Source organism: Drosophila mojavensis, unplaced genomic scaffold (genome assembly GCF_018153725.1).
Source record: "Drosophila mojavensis isolate 15081-1352.22 unplaced genomic scaffold, ASM1815372v1 contig_231, whole genome shotgun sequence".
NCBI lineage: Eukaryota > Metazoa > Arthropoda > Insecta > Diptera > Drosophilidae > Drosophila > Drosophila mojavensis.
In genome coordinates, this window is record NW_025318772.1 from 4,355,745 (window position 1) to 4,374,592 (window position 18,848).

Consider the following 18,848-nt stretch of genomic DNA (forward strand, 5'->3'; position numbering starts at 1 on the left):
CTTTTGTGATTGGTTCTCATTCACTTAACCATATATAATTTTAAATGTATACGCATATGTGTATGTATATATGTATAACATTAGCACTTAATTGTCTCTTCATCAAGCGTGTCCATTTAACGAGAAATCTATGTATCTTCCTTTGTAAGAAATTTTGGATTACAATGTTTCTTCACAGTTTTTAAATAAATTATGTGTATATAATATACACTATATTCTTTTTAAGCAGCATAAGTTTTCGTGTATGTTTTAAATTGTTTTGTTTGATTTTTCAATTTATTGCCTTTTTTAATAGAATTGTTAAAAATAATTATAAACAATTGTTATACAGTTACATTTACATAATTACACAATATAATATATATTAAAAATATACATATATATGTAGTCAAAGTTATTGTATTTCGATTTATTTTTACTTTTATATGTGATCTTTCTCGATTCTTTAAATTTCATATTCTAACTACGTGGACTTGTCGCGTAATCAACCAATTGTATTTTGTATAAATAATTATATATATATATATATATATATATATATTTGCAGCCGTACATAAATATATTGGAGAATATACTTAACGAAAAAGGCTAACCGAGCAAATTACATAACTCGTCTATATAATTCGCTGTTGTTCATTTGTTATTGTATTGTATAGAGAAAGTATTGTTTAATTATTTATTTTTATCATTTATAATGATAGCATAGGTAATGATGTAAGTTTCTTTCAATTTTAAATAATAATTTGTATATGTGAATAAGCAGTGTATAAGGGGTACAATACAGAATGCCGTTCATCAGAGTCCTGTGCCAAATAATTAGAACAGCATAAAAGTTTGGCATCAATTAAGATTATGCGTCACGACTAACTGGCTTTTGCTCTCAGCAAAATTGCCAGCATTAATATTCCAATTATTTCGATATAAATTTAATCTGCTTATATATTAGATTGTAAACCCGACATGGGTTCAATTAATTTTATATAAAATAGCAAAATAATTGGTCTGAGTTTATCTTTCGAAATTTTTGTAGTTCTCTGTTGAACGAACGTTTTGTGTGTAGGACCTAAATACCATTAACAACTTGCGATTACAAATAGTCATCATCATATTTTATGTAGCTTAAGAGATGTACATAAATTCTGAATTGTTGGCAGACTGTTGGGCGTCACACGACCGCTCGGCACAGCCGCAATGTGTGTGATCTTCTTTTCCTTTAATTAGTCTCTAATTCCCGTTCTCCCCCTAATCCCTTGCTCATCAGCATCGTCTAGTGCCCCTCCATGTGAGTGATGTATTGGTAAGCGATTTGAGTGTTGAGTGTTCAGTGTGTGAGAGTGTGTGTGGCAGTTGGAGTATTTGATCATAGACATGGGCTGCATTAAACAGAGAAAAACGCATATCGTTGTAAAATTCTGATTATATAAATTTGGTTTGCTTTTGTTAATATTGCTGGCACTTACCAATTGCCAAATGGTTTTAGTGTGTGGTTGAAATGATGAAAATCAATAGCGAAACGAAAATGCGTAATTATTTCTTTTTCTTCTCTTTTCTGCAAGTGAAATCAAATACAATATTAATACAAATTATACAAGTGCCTCAAATTAAATAACAAAATATGCATATAGTAAAAACGATAATAATAGAATATATATTCTGATTATATAAAACATAAATATATATACACAGCCAAGCTATTAAAATTGACAGTTGACAATAAAGTTGAACATAAAAATTTTGCATTTGACTCATTTGCTCACATTTGGGGCAAGACATTTTTAGGTCTGAATATCTATTGAATATTGCTTTTGCTTGTTGTTTGTTCCTAAAGTTGTTCTTGCTGTTCTTGTAGCTTGACTCCAATGTGCAATTGATGCTTGTGATTGTTGTTGTTGTTGTTGTAGCTGTTGTCTTTGTTGCTTTTGTGTCATCGCTAAGCGAAAAGTGTGTTAAAAATTGCATTTTTAGTGACTTTTGAAATAGGAGAACAATTGCAGCCAGGGCGCCAGACAACAGCAGGCGCCATCGTCGAACCATCTGTAAAAATTCAAGAATTTTTCTTTTTGGTTTTTGCCATTTTGCTAGCTTGATTTGAAACATAACGCAACATAATACGGAGAATGCTGTAAATAAGTAGCATTTGCATATGAGTTGTCCACATGGTTAGCATGATTCTTATATATAGTTTACATCAGTATGCGTGTGAGCGTGAGGTGTCTGTGACTGTGTGTGTATTAATTTTGTTTTGTAACAACTAGACCACAATTACTTTGATTATCAAACAGAAACATTCAATATTTGTGTAGGTGTGTGCGCATAAGACTCAAAGAGCTCTAATCATATAACTTGTCATACTATAACTATTTATATGTGTGTATATATAGGTATATATTAAAATGTTTTCGCTTTATAAACGACTTTACTACTTTAATGTATATTTAGAATGCATTTAGGCAAGGTATAAACAGTAAACATTACTACATTTGAACCACATTTGTGTTTTTTCTTTAATTTTCTAAATTGTTGTCTCATCTAATTTTTTCGTTGAACGCCAAAAATTGTTGTTTGCTACATGTGCTAGTAAAATTCATTTCTGTTTATCGTTATCATTTAAACTAAGCGAATCTTTGCCTTCTTACAATTCTAATATTTGTTACTTAAGAGTTTTCACAGTAATTTGCGTGGGGTTTAAAAAAGCCAACCAAAAAACAAAAAAATTGTTTATATTAACTAATTATATTATGACTCGCCTTGAAGTTTTAATTGCTAACGCGCAACTCTTAATTCTGAATTATTTAATTATTGTTAGGCTTTTAAGTTGAGAATATTTTGACATTAAAGCTTTCTGCATGGTCTAAAAATTATAGTATTGAGGGAGATGTACTCCTGGAATATATATTAATGCGAAGCGCAACATAAACATTTAAACACGACACGGTTTGTATTTACATAAATGTTTTTTAGGGAAGACGACTAGCTGACAAAAACAACAATTAACAAAAGCAACACAAGCCGGGGGTTGAAACGAACACAAATAAACTGAACAACACGCATTTAACGAGAAAAATAACTTAAACCACACAAGCTGAGAAAACTCCCATTACGCGTCAGCCAATGTCCTGCTGGGCATTGCCGCTAGTTGAGGAGTTCCTGGCTCGCTGTTGTTGACCGTACCTGCTGTTGGTCGACTGCTGCGGCTGCTGCTGCTGCTGCTGTGACTGAGGCGACTGCTGTTGAGTATTAATACTTTGCGGCGTTGTGGGCATGTTGACCGAGCCCATGGGGAATGTCTCGGCATCCTCCTCGAGCGTTGGCTGTGTTGTCAGCTGACAATGCAACTCCATTGGCTGCTGTTCGGCCAACATCTTGGCGTTTAAAATGCTTACATAAGCCTCGTAGCGACGTAGCTAGGGAATGAACAAATTGGTTAACAAGCGTAACAGACTCTTGTCCACCCGCACGCACCTCATATTGTAAGTAGGCCTCCTTCTCCTTGAAGTTCTGCAGTGGCAAGCCTTTGCTGGGCACGGGCGTCTTTTGATGCTCCTTCAGTTCGTGCTTTAACTGGGTCACCTGCAGCTCATGCGACTCAAGCTGTTCCTTCTGCAATTTTTTTATTATCACAAAACTATATAAGTAATGCTATCAATTTAAATGTGGCACTCACCATTGACAGTTTAGTTTGTGCGCTGGGCAACAGCGGACGCTGAAAACGTTTTTGACTGCCCACACCACCCTCTAGAGGCGGCGCCGAAAATGCTGCGCACACATAGTTAATGGTCTCCACCCAGGAGTGCAGTTCCTTCGAGTCGCTTGTCTGGAACAGATACTCGGCTTGATCGGCTGTTTGCAGCCGGAACACATGTTGCTTCTTAGTGTAATCGTTGGCCATAGTGGCCAGTGCGTGATGTATGCGTATAGCATTATGCAGATTGTCGGACATCTGTTGGAATTATAGCAAAGTGTTGGTCAAATTTATTGATCTAATGCCAGCAACTGCCCTGCACTTACTTGACTCTTTCGAAAGCCGTGTTCGTCCTTGTGCAGATATAAAACAAGATCGCGCAACGTTATGAAAAACATTTTCCACGAGCGTTTGCCAAACGGAGCTGATTGAGAAAAATATAAAACGTAAACGGTAAATCTAAAGACTTAACAGTAGTTTACTTACTTTTCTTAAAGCTGGTATCATAACAGCATTTGCGCATCACATAGCCCTTTTTGTATTCCACTGCCGTAGCCGATTCGGGTGCATCTAGGAACGGGTTCTGGCTGACTCCCATCAGCCCGCTATTGTTGGTTGCCCGCTGCTGTTGCTGTTGATCGCCCGTCTCATCGTCCCTAAAAAAAAAGAAACAGATCAGCGGTTAAATGCGAATCATATGAGAGTTGATTTATCAAAGTTCTCACAGCGCCCATTCCAGCGGCTTCGTTTTGATGGCGTGATATAGATATTTTAGCACATCCTTAGGAAAGTTCTCGCCATCATTGAGATCGGCCAAATTGTCCACAAATTCAGCACAGCTCATTTTGCGACTGATATTCTGGCCATGCAGATCCGTGTTCAGCAGCATAATGGCGCATGTTAGCGTGTGTACAGCATCCTGAGAGTTGAAGGTGCCGGGATTGCAGTCCAGGAAACGCTTTGAGAAATGTACCAGCACACGTTCACGCTCCTGCGTCTCGCCGGATAGTGAGAATTGCTGTAGAAATTCGCGCAGCGCCAGATCCAGAGATTTCTTTTCAAAATTAAAATGCTTCAAATACTCGTCGGCCACAGCGCGGCTAAAGTCATTGCTGAAAATATAAAACAAATTTAGTTCTCGTCATAAATAATAATAGAATGATGAACAAACTTTTTGCTGAGATGCCGCGATACGTCGCTCTTCTTGAAACCGTCGAGAGAGTACAGTCTTTTGGCCAGGCGTATGGCCGAGGGCATATCCACGGCCTTCGGCGAGTAGTGATATGAGTGCAGCGACTCCACATCACTGCCATCATCCGAAACAGGCGGCGAGCCATCGCGTCCCCCAACCGTTGAGGACGGCTCCTCCGTTTGCGTATTACCATCCTCGTCGGATCGATTTGCGTTGCTGGTGATGTTGTTGCTGTTATCCATGCCACGCACCTGTATGACCAGCTTGTGCTCGGACGGATCACGATCGCGTTCGCGTTCACGTTCCCGCTGCTGTTGCTGGGCGCGCAGCTGCTGCTTCAACTGCTGCTGTTGTTGGCGTTGCTGGGCCGCCGCATCGGAGACAAGAATGGTGGAGTCCGAATCGCTGGGATCGCTAAGTACCATGCCGCCTAAAATATCGCGAGAACTTAATAAATTATCGTCGTCTTGATAGTCTGGACTAGAGATATTTGAAATGGCCTCTGAGACGCTCTGATCGTTGCCAAAACCACCACCACCACCACCACCATTAGCACCATTAGCAGCACCACCATTGGGGCAGCCCAACAGACCCGGCATGGCAACCGGTGACTGATCGCGCTGCTGTTGCTGTTGTTGCAATTGCTGTTGCTGTGCGCTCTTTGAGCCTGAAGACGACATAACGGACGAGGACACCGACGTCGGCGAGGCCGGACTGCCGGCTGCCGAATTCTGTGGCGATGAGCTAATGGAACTTGAATGGGAATTTGAATTCGATTGCTGACCGTAGTATTGCTGCTGCTGCTGTTGTTGTTGTTGTTGTTGCTGCTGCTGTTGTTGCTGTTGCTGCTGCTGCTGCTGCAGCTGCTGCAACTGATGCGGCTGCAGTGGCGCATTGTAAGTCCACACGATACGATCGCGATTCGATGCCTGCATTGAATAAACATAAATTAGTAAAATTTCAATTGATACGCGTCAAAGTATGCATATAAAGAGTATATCGTATATTTGTCTTAAAATTATTGTTGATTTTTTAGTTGTTGCTCAATTTCCATTTGCCGTTGCCCAATCTGAGAGAGGGAGAGCCCTAAATAATTGCCAAGTGTAGCCGTTTGTGTGTGTGTCGATTTGTGTTTTCAGAGTATCTGTGTGTCGGTAAGCTTTAGTTAGGACTACTTGCTGTCTACATACAAACGTTTAGCACAACAGGCAGGCAACAAAACAGAAAATATTCGCAAACGATAAACACAGCAAATCACATTAATTATGAATTATTCTTGTGCATGCCATGCTTAACAAATGGCAACCTTTTTGCGTAAAATATAGTTTAATTTGTTGCTGCAGCCGCTGCCTGTTGTAGTGGTTGTTGCTCTTGTTGCTGCTGTCGCTTTTGTTGTTGCCATTGTTGTTGTTGCTTTCGCTGGTGTTGTTGCTGGCGACAATTCTTTGCACTCGTTGTTATTGTTATTGTTGTTGCTCGGCTCGGTCTCATTGTTGTTCAGCGCCGACGAGTTGTACTTAATCGTTGATTCAGTTGTGGTTGTCGACTAGGTTTATTTGTTTGATTTTTAAAAAATTTGCGATATATAGAAAAAGTTCAGGTAAAATGCGAATCAACAGAGAAAACGAAAGGAAGGAAAGAAAGAAGAAACACAAGTAAGAGTAAGAGTAAGATAGACAAGATAGAAGTAATTGTTAATCGTCGTATAGTAGGAAATTAAATAGTAACGAGTAGAAAGTAACGAGTAAAGTGTAACAAGTAACGAGTAACGAGTAAGTAAAGTGGAAACTTGATGTATGATGGGTTCACAAAGATACAGCGAATGATATATACTACACATATGATAAAGGATTTGAAAGGTTCTACGTGATTACACCGTTATAATCGTACTTATATCAAAAGACAACAACCAGAACTAGTTTAACACTACACAAATCACTTCAACAATGACAATCTACTTTAGGCATTGTGACACTGTGCGTGTTCTGGATCTGAAAATACACAGCTATATCTGTGTTTACATGTTGGCATTTCGGCTGGATATATGCCTGCGTATGAAGGCCTCTGTAGATTTATTTACAGCTATTCTGGGGCTTTGGCTAGCTAAGCCGCTCTATTGTCCAACGCTCACCTGCGAATCCTCCGAATCGTGGCGCGTATCCAGCAACGTATTCAGCGAGCTATTCACATCCTCGTCGATATCAATGGGTATCACAGCCGCAATGCCTTCGCGCTGTACCTGCTGCAGATGATCCTCAGATTTGCTGGTGCGAAAACCTGCAGCATCACACTTACGCACCACATGTCCATTGTGGCGGCGCACCACAACGCCAGCGCCGTTGTTGCTCGACTCGGCCGCCAGAGAGCTGGGCTCCGGACTGGTGGGCACTGAGCTGGCCGTCTCCTTATCAATCAATGGAGCCGACAGCGAAATTGGCGAAGTTGGTACCGAGAAGGAAGTCTCGTCCTGGCCAAGGCCTAGAACAGCCTCACTTTTAACCGTCCCAGACGAGTTGGATGTGGAGGCAGAGTGACCAGCCGTTACACGTGCAGCACAATCAACAGCATCTCGATTACGCTGCATCTGCTGCTGTTGCCGCATCACACTGCGCTGCTTGAGTGCCCGCATGCGTTGCTTGGTTGAGCCGGTGCCCGAGCCCAGTGAATTTGTGGAGTATTCCTCATCGCCGGCATCATTGTCCTCTTCATCGTAATCATCATCATCGTCGTCAACCAGACATTGACGATCGCTATCATCCTCGTCACCACGACCTAAACCACTTTGATACGTTTCGATATTTGTGATGTCATAATGGGTTTGATCCTCTTCGCGTTCCTCCTGATCCGCCTCCAGTTCATCTTCGTTTTGGTAGTACTCATAGCGCTGTTGTTGCTGTTGCTGTTGTTGTTGCTGCTGCTGCTGTCGATAGCGCTGCTGTTGTTGCTGCTGCTGACGTTGCTGCTGGCGCTTATTGTCACCGTAGTCTGTGGTGGCATCATCATCACGCTCCAGCTCCTCACACATTAGCAACGTATCGTTGGTCAGCGAATCCCGACGATTATAGCTGTTATTGATGCTATCGCGTTGCTGCTGTTGTTGTTGTTCTTGTTGTTGTTGCTGGTGTTGTTGCTGCTGACCACGCTGCAGCTTAGCCTCACGTTTCATGGAATCCGAGCTGGCCGTATTGGTTGGCGAGTCCACTGACGACGAAGATGTGGGCGAAGATTCGCCAGATGCCCGCGGTGCTAAGGCGCCATTGGCACGTGCATTAACCACATTGCGCTTCGGGAAGTCTCGCAGACTGTCCACCTGTAATTGAAGTGATTAAAATTAATAACAGAATATGAGCAGCCCTGAACTATTTGCGGACATTACCTTCTTGGCTTGCGTCGTTATTAAATTACTTGATTGGGGTGTTCTTGATAGATTCAATATTAGATCACCTGTCATCATATAAGCCTCAAAACGCGGCGCCTTAGCCGGCTGCGGCGGAGCCGAATTGGGTTCCGGCTCAGACTCGCGTTCCCCGTGGCGCTGCCGGGTGACGGCTGGACTGCCGCTGTAGCTGTTCGAGTGCTGCAGTGGCTGAAGACCGTTGCCGTTGCCGTTAGCTGCCTTCGTTGGTATTTGAGAGGGGCGTGGTCGCTTGTGCTGCGGCGACTGCACTTGTGGCACTGGTTTGGAGGCGACGCTTTTCAGGGCCTGTGGAATGCGTGACGGTCGAAAAGTCGGCGAGGTGGCACCGCTCCCTGCTGCCGTGGGTGATGTTGCAATATTGCTGTTGCTAATGCTCGTTGTAATCGTTGTGGATTCTACCATTTGTATCTTGGTCGAGCTGGCGGAAGAGTTGCGGCTGTGCGTATGTATTGTGGTAGTTGTGGATGCTGCAGCAATTGATGTTATCGCTGTTGCTGTTGGAGAATTCTGGCGCAGCGATGGCAAATGCGTGGGCGACTTGTACCGCAGCGCCGGCGAACTAGCATTTGTGGGCGTGGTTGTCCCCTTCTGATACTGATTCTGATTCTGGCGCTGATTCTTGGGCGAAGCGGCGTTTGGACTGCTGCTATAATCATAAATATTGATGGGAGATTCAATGTCCACGTAATGCGGACTCTGCGTATTGGCCAACTGCTCTTTAATGCGTGCTTTCAGCTTGGGATCTGTAAAAAGAAAATGTAAGCATAAATAACCGAAATTCTGCACTGTTTATATGAATGTCACTTACCTCGTTTAAGCTCCAAGGTTACTAAGTTCTCCGATAGGCGTAAGCACTTGAGCACTGTAATTAATTCGAAAATTAGGAAAATTGATTAGGCTTAGACACACAGCACTTGCCTTCCTTCGTGGTGTGCCGATGTACATCGATGCCATTGACTTTCAATATAACGTCGCCCGCTTCGACCTGTAAAAATAGAAAAATATTCAACTTATTAAACGTTCACAAAAATTTTACTATTATTTTTGACATTTCCTGATTAGAATCGAAACGAAATAGGACACTAAAATGAATATTGATTTTCCTTCAGTATAATTTATTTGTGTTTTATTTTCTTTGCGCCAAAGCAATGGAACCACGCGGATAAACATGCTCCGTCAGTCCAACTTGTCGGCACTTGTAAACTATTTTTAATTCCTATTCGCATCCGCGTGTCAACAACGATAACAACAACAAAAACACTACTCAAATAAAAAACAAGCGAAATGGCATTGGCGCCTTGTCCGCCTTTTCGCGCTGACGTCAAAAATATATTGTTGTTTGATGAGCTCTCCATGGAGGGGTACGCACTTCTCTGGCCAATCCAAGGCATATAGTTTAGTCAATACATTTTTCAGGCATGCCGCTCCATGTGAAAGCCCCTTCCAAGCCAAAGCAGAGCAAACAAAATTAGAGCACTGCACATGCAAAATGCAAGCGAAGTGAAATTGCATTTATTGCATAATTAATGGCGCGAAAAGGACGTTACTTCTAGTCGACACTATAATTGAGAAATGTGCGTTTTAGGAGTGACACTGTCGCAGCTTTTGCTTGTTTATGTGTTTATTGGCACCAGCTCGCAGAGATGACCGTAAGTAAACCAAAAAATTGCACTAATTTATGCGGTATGTGCACGCTTTGTTCACAATAGACGTCAGATGAGCACAGAGTTGCACGAAGCTCTTGCCTTCATCTGGCATGCATAGCAAAAAGAGAAAAATGAGAATGAAAGAGAACGCTCGGCAAAGAGATGCAACGAAGAGAGAAAATGTAACGGGCCTCTGTAAAATTCAACGCCTTTCAAATTTCGATACAAATTTAATTTGAAGTCGCTTGATAAGCGGCAAATAGATCTAGGTATGTATGAATGAGATTGTGTACGTATGAGCAATTACGTAATATTTGGGATATAAGCAAAACCCCTTCAAAGAAAAACATAAATTAATGGCCCACACACCTAATGCAAATTTAATATTGAGTAGTCCCTTACATACATACGAACACACACATTTGCATAAAACTGATAAGCCCTAGTCTGCGTCGCAGTGAAAAGCTCATTAAAGGCTTACAGCATCATTTTTGAATTAGTGTCTAATTGGAATGCAGTTAAATGTTCGCTTTGTAAATTGCCAACACACACACACACAACAGAACTTCGCTATCTTATACACATGTAAACGCGGCCGATATGTATGCATTCCGTAAAATTTGCTTGCAAATTGATTTGCCTTCACGATGCTTCAGCGTCTTCATCATTTCAGCCCTGCGCTTTGTCACGTTTTCATCTGATGCCTTCTTCGTGTAATCTCAAAGTTAATACCTACTTGTTGTTGTTGTTGCAATCGAATGGGATTAAGAGCGGCGAGTCGTGAGCGCATGCAAGTGATGCTCTCGCAAACGAAAATTCATATGCAGTCACAATAGTCAGAGTTGCCAGACTATTAGCAAATGAGCTTAATTGCCTATTTAAGCACTGATCGCAATCAATAAAACATTAATTAACTAGTTCTTCATAATTGTGCTGGTACTTATAGTACTCAAAGGTTGCAAAACAAACGCTTTTAAATCAAATGTATTCAAAGTAAACACTGATAGCGTCTAGAATTATGGCGCCTCGTATCGGCTTCATTATTTTGGTCAGGTTTCACTTATCTACTGCCAAATAAACACTAAACTCCCCAATTAGTGTCATTCTCAATGGAAATATTGTTATTTATTTCGATTGCTTTGTTTTACGGTAGTTGTCTTTACTTGAACTCATATTTTCAATGACTTTTTTTGTTGACTGCAAATCAGTTTATTCTGCCAGCAATATCAATTAACAATAGCAACAACAACACGCCCACCCAATCACAATCAGGCCAGCAGGCTGGTTGGCTAGCTGGCTGGTTGGTTGGTTGTCAAGAGGCAGGTAAACAAGCCAATGCATTGATTGTATTAGTGTCAGCGCAATGCCATCGATGACGACGTCGACGACATGGCGTTGACCCAGTCAAGTACGAAGCGATGCGGCATAAGCATTGCCATCACCGTTATGCGAAGGCATTGGCACCGCCAGCAGTGGCTGTAATCTAGAGCTGAGCCTTTGTCGTGTTTCATATCGTTTCACGAGTTATGAACACCTAAGTTCAAGATGTAGGAAAATGAAAATAACTAACTTGCAACTAACTTGTGAAACCATTATTAAAAGACATTAAAATTATATATTTATAAACTTTATTTAGTTTACTATGTCTTACTCTACCATTACTCTGTTACACTTCGCAAGTTATTTCAAATATACATACAATTTATAGAAAATCGATGTTTGCTATATGTAATAGCAAAGAAGGCTTTGCATAGGCGTTCAACAACTTGTCAGTTGTAATTTTTTTTTATCCAGGGGTCAGACCAGCTGCTACCTGCGGCAGTAACGAACACACATACGTTTCTAACAAGGTAAGCAAATACAAAATAGGGCAACGCTGCGATTAAGTGGGCTGTGGGCCGAATAGCTTGTTGGCGGTTCAAACAACTTGAAACTGTTATTCTACTAATAGCTCTGCCATTCTGTTTAAACGTGATTTCTTAGTTTTCATTGTATTTGTTGTAATGCCACACGTCGCCTTTCTATTTCACTTGTGCTCATAGCGTGAACCATTGTGAATAGAATGACCAGTGCAGCGGAGTCACAGCGATGTCTGTCTGTCATTTATCATCAAGCTTGTCAGGCACAGCCGTCAGTTTGCTGGTCTGCTTTGACGTCTCATTTGAATAGACTGCATAATTTGATTTTGCTTGAGCGTATCCCTAATTCGCGCACTCATTTATTTGCACTCATTCAAAATGTATTCAGCTCGGATCAGATGTCTGTGTGTGAGTGTGTGTGTGGATTTCGAACGACCTTGCCAGCAATCTGAACTGTCCATTGTGTGCTTCGCTTCCCTTTCCCAAATCGTACATATACATAAATCAGGCAAAAAGTAAACAAATAATCACTAAAACACATTTACCGTTTCTAGGTAGCTACTAGCTAGGTGTGTACGTGTGTAGGTGTATAGGTGTGTAGGTGTTGTGTAATCGCCTAAAGGGCGGAAGTCACAAATGGAGATATGGCATCGCTTTCGTCGCGCTTAATTATGTCAATTTGAGTGTCGGTCGACCCCCCGTTTGACATGATGTTAATTCTGACGCTGTTTTATGTTTACATTTCTTTTTCACACAAACATCTGTTTACGGGCACTCGAATTAAGTTATTTACGCGCTTTGCGCTCGAATAAACCTGGTAAATATGTAAATATGCATACTTAAAGCCATTAAATGCCTTTTACCGTAATCCGTAATTCAAATAAACCGTATCGCTATTCTCTAGAACAAGTTTTTTTGCGAAACTTCTAACTGTACGTAGCCAAAGTATTTAGACTTGGATTTCAATTTTTACGACAATTTCACAGCTGCTTAACTTTTTACCTAGTTTAGTGTGAAACGCAAAAAAAAAAAAAAAAAAAAAAAAAACTTTTTACAAAAATACCAGCCCAGGCTATGGGGAAACGCAACAAAACATATAAAAAAGAAATACCAGCCTAAGCAAGGGGGAAGTAGCACGAATTGTAGCCTCCTCTACCCAAACGCCTAGCAATCTGACCTGTATTTGCATTTGCGCAAAACGAAAACTACGAAAACACGAGCAAACCACCCAGAAAAGTTTTTTTTTTCGCAAATCGAAGAAAAACAAGTTTATTTTCGGTGCTCATTTTGTTGTTATTGATTTGCGCTCGCATTCGCTTTCGCGACTGCTTTATAAAAATATATGCCGAAATAGCTAACCAGGGCATTAGAGATGGGGGAATCATCCAGGCGACTACGCCAAGCCAATCAGGTAGCCGGCCGGCTCGTCGGCAACTTGGCGTCTAATTGAGCATTCGAAAAGCGGCAAAGGGAATGCAAACAAAGAAAAACAAAAACATACACACAAACAGACGCTCACACTTGCACACACAAACACTTGCTAAAAGAACTCGAGACGGATGACAACTACAAGTGCTGCCACTCAATTTGCAGCCCACAGACAGCAGCCAAGTGGCAACACCGCCAGACAAAGTGCAGCCATTTATACTCATGTGTGCACATTACGTGCATCATATGAATATACACACACACACATTAATAGCTAACTATAATGTTGCTTTTGTTGCAGTGTTTGAAAGCGTCTTTTGTGACGCCTGGGCGCTCACAAACAAACACTCTTTTTTAATATAATGCTTAGATTTAGCGCAAAGTTTACTGCAGACTGCGCTTTCTTCGGCTGCTTTTTGCATGCCGAGTGCCTTATGCACTCATTGTTCTAACTTATTATTTCGTAAATGCTTGTTGCTGTTGTTGCGATGTTCGCTCTGGCGTGTCGTGCAACGAACCGCAGCGCGCGCTCAACGCCGCCGCCAACCTCTTTTAAGGCCACCCCCCACTCAGCGCACAACACAGCAAAGCACAACTCAGCTCAGCTCAGCTCAGCTCATCTCACCACACCACACCTCACCACACCTCACCTTACCTTGCCTTACCTCAGCCCGCTTCACCCCTTGAGCCGTCATTAAAAACTAACTTAATAAACGCGCGGGCATTTTTCATTTGTTTTTTCTTTCAGCTTTTGTAATTTAATTAAAGCGAATTGACTTTATAGTGTGTGCACTTTTGACTTCCAGTAAGGGCAAAGAGAGCGGGACAGCGCATAAGCTCTCTTTCGCTGGTCAAACGCGGAACGTTGACATTTATCGAAATGGCAAAGTGTCGCGTGCAAGTTAGTTCTATTGTAGTTAGCTCGTACCGTATCGTGACCTGCCCATCGAGTCGTGTGCTACGCACATTGAACCCACAAATGACAGTTTTATGTTTTCTAGAGCTTGAAATTTGTTGCTGTAGCAAGCTTGATGTTCTCTCGAAGACAATTTTCGAAGTGTGTGAAGACATCGACACATACATACAAGTACATACATATGTATATAATATATTGGATCGGCAGACGACCCATTGCATCTAATACAAAGGCACGTTTGAATTGATGTGTGTGTGTGTGTGTGTTTGTCTGTGTTTCGTGTGTAAAACTTGCACTTAGACAACAAGAAAAAATCAATATAGCCTTGTAGTTTTTGTTCTCTTTTGTTCCTTTTGTTTGGCCGTCTGTCGGCGACAATTAATTTGTTTTCAGGCAGCACAATAACAAAAGTCGTTAGTCACTTCCAGTTAAAGTCTAATTAGGCTTAGCGTTAGAATTTTGCAACAGCCGGCAGAGCTCAGACTCGCTCGTGAAAAGGGGCTGGCAAGGAACTGGGCGAGGCAAAGATTGTGCCCACAATATACAAACCATATGTACATACATATGTATATGGCAGCCCCGAATGGATGCGTCCAGCGTGAAATGTTGGTGATTGAAGCTGTTAATGTGGTCTTTGGACCAGTTTAGAGCAAACACACTCACACACATATTTCCAGAGACATGTAATTTAAATGGGGACTGTTCTCATTCTGAAAACTCGTCTTAGCTTCGAAGAGTAGAAATTAAAAAGCAATTTAGTTAGGAACGGGAAAAAAAAATCATCCAAAATGAGGAATATCCAGGAATTTGATTAATGACATTGTGTATGTGCACATTTAAACTTCTTTCGATGTTATGATGAAACTAATAAATACACACAGACGCACTAGTTCACATTTGTGGACGTTCGGGTGCGATTGTTTATAGAAAATGAAAGGCTTAGGTGGAAAACAACATATGATATGTTCAACAAATTAACTGTTCTTTTGTTATCCATACAATTAATATAAATTTCTCATTTGTATCAAATTGTGGACGAACAAAACAAAGCAAGCTCACACATGCACGCACACACACACAGCCACCTGCAAAGAATGCGCATTGGAACTGCCAGTTAACAACAAAACGAAGTAGAGTCAAAACAGAGAGTGAACACAATGCAACAGACATGAAGGGGAAACTTTCAGCAGGCAAGGGTATACTCTTGATCTTCATACTTTAAACCAATAGTTGTGTATAAATAGTTAAAACATGTTTCTGTATATAAATACATATATTTAAATTTTAATAATTATTTTAAATTTTTGGTATGACATAATTTTATACATCCTTATTTAAATAATCTTGCATATGGCAGCACTTACTAATTAGCGTGCAATTTGCTTATTGATAAACTATCGCTAAAGTCACGGTCCAGCACTAATGCCCGGAGACAACAGCAAACAGTAGATACATATTTATACATGCATTATATGCGCTTGCACTCGTACATATTTATATATACACAGACACACACACACATGCATAGATATAACAAGCATGGTGTGTGAATTGTCTGAGATTCACAGCTCATTGAAAAATTATTGTGCAGCAGAACAACAGTCACAGCAAAAGACAAACAAACGTAAACATCGCAAGAGATAGCGCGACAAAACTATCATCCCCCTCTGAAAGGAACAACAAGTTGTAAGCGAAAGCGATAATAACAAATTGAAAAAGTGCGTGCCGGTGTGCGTTAGTGTGTGTGTGTAAGCGTAAGTGTGAGTGCGATTACAACGCCGGCGGCGATGTTGACGAGTTGCTTGCTCTGTTGACGTCTGCGCCACGTTGCGGCAGCGAATGTTATTGTTGTTTCTGTTGTGACTGGCTGACAACTTTTTTTATATGTATATACATACATACATACATCTGATTGTTTTTTCTTGTATTTTTCAAATTACTTAATATTTAAATTTAAAATTCCAAACACGTTTTTGCAGTCGACTCTTTGTGTTTGTGTTTCTTAGCTCTTCTGGCTTTCACACTTTTCTCTCTTGTTGTCGTTCGAAACGGGGAGTCGTGCGAATAAATTTATTTCTAAAAAATAAAAAAAGCCAAAAGCCGCACTCGAAAGCAATAATAATAAACGTACACAAACATTTTGTTGCTTGTTTGTTTTTTTATTTTAATTTTCTTTACATTTGCTGTGCCTGATAATTATTCACGAGTTTGAGTGTGTGTGAGTAAGTGTCTCTGTCTGTGTCTTCTGCCTCTGCGTATGTGTGAGCGCGACTTGTATTTATAATATTGTCTTTGCTTTGCTTTGCTGTTTATAGCTGCGCTTTATTGCTCTTACCGTTGTTTTTGTTGTAGTTGTTGTGATTGTTTGATTAGTTTGCACTTCTTTTGAATCGAGTTGAAAATGCATATTGTTTTCAATGAACTTTACGCATTAAATATGTTCAGCACGTTTGATTCCGTCTAATGCAACTCCCGGTGTACCATTTCCCATTTCCGATGGATTTGTCATTTCTAACATTTCTGTTGAAAATTATTCTTGAGGGATTGTCACATATTTATATATGTACATATACTTATGTATATACATACATATGTGATTGTGTGCATACATACATATGTGTACTTACATACATATGTGGGTGTATTCGAATAAAGGAGTAAAGCTCAAACTAATTATATCTCAGATATGAAAGGTAAACGATAAGAGATTCTTTTAAAGATAACATTAAATAATTAAAAGACACAAGGCAATGTTAGCTAGCCTCTTAGCTATTTGAAGATTTCTTATCATTATGCTAAGATACTTAAAAGGAACTTGGATGCCAACTAACTGTTTAAAAATAAATTTCCAATACATCTTTTGCGTCACGATTCTACAGTACTAATGATTTATTGCCTTTTAGATACATTGAAATGAAAATAAAAACAAAAATTTCTATAGATATAGCAAAATGAATTGCCAATTCCCGCATTTGATTTTAGTGCCAATGCACAGATACAAGCAATACATACATTTCTTTGTATGTTTGTATTTCTTCATTTCGTTTTAGTTTTTATTAAATTGAAATCGAAATGAGCAAAGTATTTCATGGGAATTTCAATAACAAAAGTAAATAGAAGCGAAACCTCTAATGAAAATTGATACATAGTGTTACTTCTTAGTGTGAGTGACTTCGTATATGTGTGAATGTATGTGTGTATGACTGTGTGCGCCTGTGGCAGTTCTCCCAATAAAAGAGCAAGTGACACGATGACATCACAGTGGGCGTCATTGAAGATGGGCAACACCGATGACTGCGTCGAGGTCGCGTTTCGCGACTCTTGCCAGTGCTCAGGCTGCTAAATTGAGTGCTTTTCATACACACTAACACACACACTTACGAAATCTTCAAACGTAAGAAATGCGCTTATCTACAGCGGCATATGCGACATAAAAAAGAGGGTGGTGCAACATATATCCACCACTTGGGTCTGTTGCGCTGCGCCCCGGTGGTTGATGAAGTCATAGGACAGTCCCTAATGGGAATACGGCAACGTCAAAAGTAGGATAACAGTTTGCGGTTGATGGAGTCAGAGTGCAATATTTGAGCAAACAAAAAGCGAGAGAGAGTGTAAGGAGTGTGTATACACATATGTATATGCATGTCTGCATCTACGCATGCATGTGTATGTGTGACTATTACTTACCGCACCGCAGTCGGCGGCCGGCGAATTCTCAACAATGTCGTAGATGACATGCGGCGGTCCAGTTGTGCCGAGCAGTGAAAACCCGAAACCGGAATGCTGCTCACTGCGACTGCGACGCAGCACCACTTTCAATTCCTCGGTCATTGCGCGACGTTGACGTTGACGTTGTCGCCCACTGCTGCTGTTGTTGCCGCTCCCTGTGCGGGTGTGTGTGTCTGTGAGTGTGTTGCTGCTGCTCTTTGCTGACCACCTGGAACTGCAAACCGTTGTTCGCTTCGGTATTTATGTTTTTCGTTTCTTTTCTTGTTTTCGGTTTTAGTCGTATTTAATTTGCCAACGTGTTTGACGCTGTCGTCATTTGCACTTTGTTTTAATATTTGTGGCGTTCTTCCCTCTCGCAATGCTTCACTGAAGTTTTGGGCTTGGCTGTCGCTGCCGCCACTTCACAACTTCTTTGCGCACTCATTTACAATTGCTTTTATTTCACTTACACGCAGGCACAAACGCACACAAATGCACGCACGCAAACGCAGACACAGGCACACACACACTCACACTCACAACACAAGTACAACTTCAAAATTGACTGCTCGTATTTTGTTGATCATATTTTGCAACTCAATTGCTACTCAGGCAATAGCGCAGCTTTCTTTAAACGCAATTTTCAGCACTCGCGCATCTACAAACACAAAAACTTGTTAAAGATTTTCGGTGTTTTTTTTTTTTTTTTTTAGACTTTTTCTCTCTCCACTTTCGACACTTTGCCGCAGTCGCTGCTGCACGGCTGCCACTGTAGCGGCTAGTATTTCAATTAATCATTGCGGCGCGGTGTTTATATACTGCTATGCTTTTAACATAAGCTATATCTTGTATCGAATTAATTTAATTAATTTATATTCAAATAAAGTTGATGCAGATGCGCGACTCGCGAACCGAACACCACGGACGCCTTTCTGTTGTTGTTTCAGTCTATCGATGTTTAATAGCCGCCTTCATTTATTCACCTAGGTATGCGAGCGG

The 18,848-nt window shown here is 40.7% G+C and overlaps 1 protein-coding gene across 5 annotated transcripts; it reads right to left on the reverse strand.

Annotated features, from left to right (window-relative positions):
• Positions 1–662: 662 nt before the first annotated feature.
• Positions 663–18,803, reverse strand: LOC6574925 (PH and SEC7 domain-containing protein). 5 transcript variants are annotated; one of them, XR_004364941.2, is made up of 15 exons: positions 17,829–18,803; positions 9,211–9,277; positions 9,101–9,154; positions 8,251–9,035; positions 7,006–8,184; positions 4,854–5,803; positions 4,408–4,794; positions 4,169–4,338; positions 4,009–4,106; positions 3,665–3,940; positions 3,463–3,600; positions 3,172–3,404; positions 1,758–2,120; positions 1,461–1,549; positions 663–1,373 (listed from the first exon to the last, which is right to left on the reverse strand). XR_004364941.2 is itself a non-coding variant. In XM_015167735.3 (14 exons), the coding sequence occupies exons 1-14, from the start codon at positions 17,970–17,972 to the stop codon at positions 2,045–2,047; spliced, it is 4,203 nt and encodes a 1,400-aa protein (XP_015023221.1). In that variant the 5' UTR covers positions 17,973–18,803; the 3' UTR covers positions 1,621–2,044. The 5 variants fall into 5 exon arrangements, 3 of the variants coding, with proteins under 3 accessions (XP_015023221.1, XP_015023220.1, XP_002000953.2); XR_001449596.3 differs by lacking the exon at positions 1,758–2,120; XM_015167735.3 differs by lacking the exons at positions 663–1,373; positions 1,461–1,549 and having other exon boundaries at positions 1,621–2,120; positions 4,854–5,304; positions 5,659–5,803.
• Between the last annotated feature and the right edge of the window lie 45 nt (positions 18,804–18,848).